Genomic DNA, 8,079 nt, shown 5'->3' with positions numbered 1-8,079 from the left:
ACTATCAATGATATAAAAAGTATTTCATAGTTGTACTGATCACAGAGTCAGTACAAGTGTTTGTTAAGTTATCAATTACGTTGCGCGTTACACACCAGCTCATTTTCTATATACATGTGCACAATCTATTTGTTTGTTCTTGATGATGTGGGAGACTGAAATAGCCTTGAAACCGTTAAAACCTCAAATGTCGGTGACCTCAGCTTAAATCATGTTAATGTTTCATGTTGTTCTTTCTGTGGTAAAGGGCATTTAATAGCCTTACATAGCCAGACTATTTACGGTTGAAAACACGTTTGTCTATGTCATTTTTTGTTATAATTATGTGAATGGTACTGTAAAAACAGATTACTAAAAATCGTGCATCTTTTTTCGCATATGTGGATACATTTCTACACAAACAAACAATTAGCACATTTTGCATCGCTGCTTCATCAAAGTTGTCAGTTTCATTTTTCGATGTATACGTCGGCGTTAAGAAGTATCTAACAGCGATTTCGCATTTTTTACCGCAACAATATTGTTTTGTCTAACATTTAATTATTCAATTCAACGCCTTTGTCAAATATAGTATCTCCTCTTATCGGAGACAAGTTTGTGCTGTTTATGGCACTGTCCTTCATTTTCCCCTCGCTTCGCTTCTGCTTTGTTACAACAAAGCACAGATAACACTAATTAAACAGTGTAAACGTACGTAAGGTCATACGCCATCCTCTGACTAAATGAGGCATCGACACATGTATAGTCAGCAAATAGGTTTACTTTAATATTCGAAATATCCAAACTATACACAGTTTTATTCAGATTGGACACACACGTGTACAACACATAGGTCAAAAATGTTGTACCTAATAAAAAGTTTGTTCCAGTTACATTAGCTAGAGATATCTCTTATCATCCGTACAAGTTCCTTTATTTGAGTGGCAAGTGACAAACTGACCAACGATTTGACATAGGACAACATTGCACAAAAACAACTAGGTCACTAATTTGGGGCGATCAAGGAAAGGCATAGCTTGGGGGGGGGGGGGGGGGTAAATTGCTTAAACCTCGGACACGACCTTAAGCTATTAACAAAACACATAAGTGTAACTAAATAGTGTATGTAGAGTCAAAACACACTTTCCAAAACGTGCAATAATTTCTCGTTTTTTAACTATAGTGTTGTTATGAAAACTGCACTCGTTAATTATACCATCTGCAACGTAGTTTGTTTGTACACATTACATTTATAATACATATTTTCATATGTAAAAAAAAGTATAAACAATGTTAAATTAAAGAGTTTGCCTGCAAATGAGGTAAACAATTTGCTAATTTAGATAGTGGGTTCGTAAAAGTCTAAAACGTGACATATTCTCATTAAACTGAGATCAAATTATGAGATTGCAACTTCGTTTAAATTCGGTATTTGTCGTCAGCGGCATATGCCTTTGTTAATTATCCGCGATTTCAGACCGAATTAGTTCGAAAGATGACGAGAGATCACGATTCAGATTGCAGTTAGTGATAGATATAAGAAATACCAATTTATATATTGAGACCATAACGAGTTAACCACTTCGACTAAACGTGCAAAGTAAGATATTGTTCTTATAACGATAAAGAATTATTCGCCAAAGTGATTAATTATAATTATACTTCAAATGTTCAAGTATTGTTAAAGACACAATTGGCTGTTGAATTGTTTGTGAAGATAAAATAATAGACATGTATACGTTAGTCTTATTTCAATATCGCATTCTCTCTTATGTTTTACTTTATAGTTGGCCTAAAATTTCCTGAAATCTGACATCTGATGGCATTTCTTAGGCATGGCTTCCTTTTATGTTATAATGATTGCAAATAACTTTTAAAAAAATTCTGGAGGGGATGTCACCCTCTGAGATGCTTGACGACCCTGTAATTAGGTCAAACGGTCAATGAGTGCATTTTGCTTTAAAAATTGAGGTAACATTGCAAAAATTGTGAAATATCAGATACTATTACTGATTTTACTCCTGAACTGACTTATATTTGATACTTGAATGGTTTTCTCATTTTTAACTGATTTTGGCTTTTCATAAGTAGGTCAAAGGTCATCAAGTGCACTTTTATAACCCGTATAGGACGTTAATTGCAGCGTCTGTTGAAACCAACCAAGGATCCATGTATTATATATTTGTAAGTACTTTTTCAATGAGGGATGGATACTTTGGTGATGAAAAGAGTATGTATGTATTTGTTGTATCTGTAGTGAATGTTCCTAACTTTGTAAATTACGTAACCTAAATTAAAAGAAAACAATGTTCATTTTTAGACTTTTAACACGTATTGCGTTTTATAATATAACTACTTTTTATAATAAGAACCAACATTATATCTGCATTATCCTATCAATAGAGTTACAAGACTTTAAACAATATAGTTATAAGTTAACATGTGTGTTATACGCTACAGTCTAAATATATATATTGTATATATTGTATATGCATATTATGCTTAATACTATTTTAATATAAAAAATAGTTTGTTTTCTGGGTTTCATGCATTTTCCCACTAGCCTTTGCAAATGATAATGGCACATCAAAAAGTGCATGTTCTAGTACAGATGCTATTTCTACGGCTCTCCCTGAATAAGCTGCGTTGAAAAGTCTCTGTATTAGCTTTCTGTCAGCCTTTAAAATCTTTTTCACTTTCTGCTTTTCACTGACTGTCCCCTTATAGAGATATGCAAATGTTTTGGTATGTACCTTTTGAGTAGGAGCATAAATTTCAATATTCTGGTCTTTCCGCCTTCTCTCTACAAATTCCTTGAGTAATTTTTTACCTCGACATTCACAGGTTAATAAATCATCTCTGATATCATAAGTTGCAACGTCCTTAGATGCTATTGAGAACAGTCTGTTCTCCTCTTCATGCACTCCGAATATATCATATGAACCAAAGAGCTACATCATTTTCTTGATGCACTCTTCCTCTGAAGAAACTCTCGAACGAGTTCCATCTGCTCTATTCTTGAATATTCCATTATCTTCGTCACCATCATGTTGATTGAACAATTTCATGGTACTATTGCAACTTCGGATCTTACTGACCACGTAATACAAAAACAATATATTGCCTAGTCCTGTCTTGTTATACCAATTACACCCCCTGTCGTTTTACACACTCTGTTTATCCACTCAGTAGCTTGGTCGACGGGTACTTCGTTGAATGCTTTTTACTTCAGCCTGACTGCAAAAAGACATTCAATAAACTCTTTGAACACTTCAGGTGCTGTTTATTCTAATGCTTTTATGTCTGCTAGATATACAGGACCGCAACGGGCATAGTTTGTGTGGTCGTACACCATTAGCCACGGTAGCATTTCGGAAAATGATTCAATAAGCAACAGCCAATAGACTATGTTTTGGGCTTTAATGAACTTCATAAGTATGTCAACAAAATGTAGGTAGGAATTCCAGAAAGAAAAGTTCTTTACTTCACTTTTCTCTTTGTCGAATTTATCTAGTAATTCACATATCTTTTTCTTTTTGACTTCTTCAAGAAGATAATCATTTGCTTCAGGAATATCATCTTGGTTCAAGCGACTTTTCATTTCAAAAGCAACCTCAAACTCTTTCACTTCATGTTCAAGTTCTGGCATTTCTTCTTCCTTAGATTCTAACCACTGACTTAAATATTTTAACTTTACCTCCAAATCGCTTCATATGCAAGCATAAGACCCCAAACCGCTCGATAATATGCCTTTCCATCCATAACCTTAGAAACAGCATTTGGTCCAAATACACCTGCTTCAAGAAAAACGTCCTCATATTCTGAACTTTTCATATGTTGACCGATCGCGCGAAGGAAATTGAAGCATACATGAAGTCCTCCCATCATGAAAATAGTATTCTTGTAACGTTTTTTTTATTTTCCCATAATATTTCTTTGCCTTTGCTGTATAATTGCTGGTCAGCAGTTATAACAGTGTATTTCTGTCCAACATGCCTACTTATTTCTTATGCACAAATGAGTTTTATTCCTTTATAAGCGTACGTTGTACATCATTATATATATATATAATGGATGCTTTTAATTTTTTCTTTTAACTTTACAAATATGTTTATGGAGTTAACAAAAAATCAGCAAAAACTATATAATTAAAAAAAAATACTTTTTGAACATAATATGTTATTCTGTTGATATTCAATGCCATTTGTCATAAATATTGTGTCATAAAAGTGCACTGAATGACCCTTTGACCTATATAAGTGAACACTAGGATAGATAAAATGTTAAATAGATCCAAGCAGGTTCATTTTCAGACAATATCACTGTCTTAAACGTTTCAATTTTGGTTATCAATCAAAATGAGATGTATTTCATCTTCTAAACAACTGAAAACTGTACCCATTGACCTTTGACCTACTTAAAAGGATGTCAAGCACCTGAGAAGGTGACATCCCCTCTAGATTTTCAGCAGAGGGTATGTAGATACCAAAAACCATAAAAAGAAGCCATGCCTAAAAATGCCAACCAACTTTTTTTCCAGGCACATTTCTCAGATTTTTATGTTAACTATTAATTAAAATTATGATTAAGGTTTATCCGGTATCATCCTATATTGTAGATAATGATTTTACAAAGTATTGTGAGCGTTCTATTGCTTTTGGCATCGACCGTGGAAGCAGATTTCTCTTGCATATGCAACTACAATATCGAGAGCGCAGTGTACGCTTCGGTTAGTAACTGTTGCAAGCAGTCAATCAATTCCTAATTCGTTAAAATGCATAATTTAAAAAACATGTGGCTTCGTAAAAAAAAGTTTTTTGTTACCATAGCGAACAATATATTAACAATATCGATTACTTTAATATTTTTATGACAGTCATATGTCTATCATAATATTACTTTTTATAAGGCAGAACAGGGCTTTCACAGTTATGTAAAAATACAAATAAATAATCCTGGCGTTTTTTTAAATATTAACTAATTTCCACTAGGTTTAAAACTAAACTACAAGACATAAGTTTTTGTCTTTAGCATGGACGACGTTCCAACAGCATCAATTAAAATATTTTTACTGTACATTTACACGACAAAATGGATGAATGTTAGAATAATCACAGTTTGTTTGTACAGCAATTTAACTAAATTTTACAGACAACTAAGGATTCTTCCATTGGATACCTCTACGAGTTTGACTGTAAACCGGAAGGCCCACCATCCGACGATCCAAAATGGGTCACAATCCAGTTTGAACATAAAGTAAGTGACTGCTTAATGGGTTACATTTAAACTTTATGTTCCCTTATAATATTGATTTCTTTTCAGAAGCGTTGTTCTTGAAAACAACCATCACGATTTGATTGTGCAAATACGTGTTTCTTTAAGGAATGTCGCTATCAAATGTACGTCAATACTTTTGTCGAGTAAACTCGCATACTTTTTCTGAGCCGAGCACATATTTGTTCACATGGTAGATTATGCTTACTCGTGAATACTATATAATGCTATAGATATGTATATATCACAATGTTAAACACAGAGTGTTATCGATTAAGATTTAAGCCACGATTTAATTTTTGAATTTTCTTAAGCCAAGTTTACAGGATAAGATTAAACGTGTACACAAAATTCAGTTTGATAACCAAACTAAAAAGACTACCAGTACAAAACGATATATGAAATAAACAAACGAAACATTATTTTGCACAACCCCTTTAACTTGAAAATAGTAACGCGAAATCAAAGATATGAGCTTTATAAATTTGCTATTCATAAACTCGACTAAATATAAGGTAAGTTATCGGGAATAATGCTCTATTGAATATTGTAACAATTATTGTTTTCAGTATGGGTATATGGAGAAGGGACAGGGCATTGAGACGCAAGTCTGCCCTGGGGCACCTCCAGTGACAGACGTAGGTATGGCAACTCAGACGGGCTCCAACACATCTTGTTTTAACACCCAGCCTTATCTAATTTTGGATTACACTTATCCGAACATATAATAAACTAAGACATGTAACAGTTTTTCATATCTTTAAGGATAAGTTAAGTTTAACAGCATTCTTATTTTGGATATAATTTGCATCTGCTATAGATACGTATGTATGTTAATTTTGTTTTGGAAATGTGTCATCAGCGTGCTAGTAAAATATATTTTTTATTTACCTTCATTGTAACTGGCTATATGACCGGACTATACTGTTAACAAAAGAATTTATTTATATTTCTGCAATCTGAATCGTAATAACACAAAGTTAAAATAAATAAAAACAAACAAACTTAAATAAACTCTTTCATTGTTTCAAAACAAATTTAATAAAAGCACACATCACACATCGGAATATATTTAATAATACAAAATTCATAATATAGTGTAAATTATTTTTTACAATTAAGTTTTTACGGTGTCGGAATTGTAGAACGGGCATAGGTGTTCTTTTTCATCTTCTTCCTATTAAGTGCATGGCCCCTCTGGAGCATAGACGCACTTTGAGTATTTAAGGCGTCTTAGGTCTGGATAGAACCATAGAACTAGTACTTTGTGTTTTGTGGTAGATCAAATGAACACTTTCACGGTGAGATTCAAACCCTTGACCTCCCGATCGCTAGGTGGACACCGTATCTACCAGCCACGGCATGATTTATTATTATTGGAATAATAATTATATCTATATATACATAAATCTATGAATATGCTACATAAGTTCATTAAAAACGTTATCAGTCAATTAAATACAATGGTATCTTAGTACTTAATATTTTATTTCATTTAAATAATATACGACGTGCGTTTGTAGTCACAACGACTGAAGCACCAACAACAACAACAACGACGAGGTCTACTCTTGCTCCAACTACAACAACTATCACCGCCGCAAGCACTACTTCTACCACAACTCCCAATCCAACAACTACAACACCACTACCTACAACAACAACAACAACGCCAATACCAACAACTACAACTCTACAACCCACAACATCAACAACAACGACGCCAAAACCCACAGCAACAACACAACCCACAACAACAACAACGACGCCGAAATCCACAACAACAACGCAACACACAACAACTACAACTTCACAACCCACAACTACAACAACGACGCCGAAACCCACAACAACGACACAATCCACAACAGCTACTTCGACACAGCCTACAACAACTACTACAACACCAAAAACAACAACCCCTATTCCAAAACCAACAACAACGACAACCTCTTCAACACCCACGACAACCCCAATACCACCAACTACTCAGAGGACCACACAAGTTCATACAACACCAACAACCACAACTAGTTCTATTGGACCGTTCACACAAGGTATGTGGTGTAGCATTTAAAGAAATCTATGTGAATACACTGGACAACAAAATAGTGTAAATGTTGTTTATAAGTCTACAATGGGATTTATAATTACAAAAGCTATACAGTTTCAATCTTAAAACGACTGGTAACATTAAATGTAATACTTAAGATAAATGTCTAAACTGTCATAAGTACCGGCTTTCCACGTTTTAAAAGTATGTCCTTAAATAGCATACATCCAATTCATACATTTTGTTTATATGACTACAACTTTACAAACAGTACAGTACGGATGCCCCAAACAGTACTTTCAACACGCACAACTACATCACGGGACCCTGTTCACACTAGACAGCACATGTTACGAGATTGTGCCAACGGAAGCTTCGTGGACAGATGCGGAGGCTGACTGTGTTGCAAGGGGAGGTCATCTTGCACATATACCTGATCAACGGCACCAGGACGCCATATACCATGTGACCAGTCAGTATCTAAGCGATGACATTTGGATTGGATTGAATGACAGAAACCACGAGCGACAATATGAATGGTCGTCAGGTAGATTTTGAAATGTTTATTATCCTATTACATTTGCAACGTCTGCTTGATATATTGCTTTAAGCCTTCGATATACAGATAATGGGACACTATTGCAATTTGTAGCTGTGGTATATGTGTTTTTAATAACCGAATCGGTTACTTTATCTAACACTCAGGGGACCCGGTGAAATACACCAGTTGGATTGGTGGGCACGAGAACCTCTTCTTTCACGGACTCCAGGAT

At 34.4% G+C, this 8,079-nt stretch overlaps 1 protein-coding gene across 1 annotated transcript in view; it reads left to right on the top strand.

The window, feature by feature from the left end:
* Positions 1-1,443: 1,443 nt before the first annotated feature.
* The window catches only part of LOC127882030 (aggrecan core protein-like), a 15,130-nt gene continuing 8,494 nt past the window's right edge, over positions 1,444-8,079 (top strand). Inside the window, exons 1-7 of the mRNA XM_052430414.1 lie at positions 1,444-1,579; positions 4,598-4,708; positions 5,131-5,235; positions 5,823-5,895; positions 6,777-7,310; positions 7,578-7,853; positions 8,012-8,079. The exon at positions 8,012-8,079 is cut by the window's right edge and continues 85 nt beyond it. Of these exons, the coding sequence (XP_052286374.1) occupies positions 4,601-4,708; positions 5,131-5,235; positions 5,823-5,895; positions 6,777-7,310; positions 7,578-7,853; positions 8,012-8,079 (1,164 nt within the window). The 5' untranslated portion in view covers positions 1,444-1,579; positions 4,598-4,600. The remainder of the gene's footprint in view (positions 1,580-4,597; positions 4,709-5,130; positions 5,236-5,822; positions 5,896-6,776; positions 7,311-7,577; positions 7,854-8,011) is intronic.

This window comes from Dreissena polymorpha, chromosome 5 (assembly GCF_020536995.1).
Source record: "Dreissena polymorpha isolate Duluth1 chromosome 5, UMN_Dpol_1.0, whole genome shotgun sequence".
In the NCBI taxonomy this organism is placed as follows: domain Eukaryota; kingdom Metazoa; phylum Mollusca; class Bivalvia; order Myida; family Dreissenidae; genus Dreissena; species Dreissena polymorpha.
Note: the sequence above shows the minus strand (reverse complement) of the source record. Positions and strands in the feature narration are given on the sequence as shown.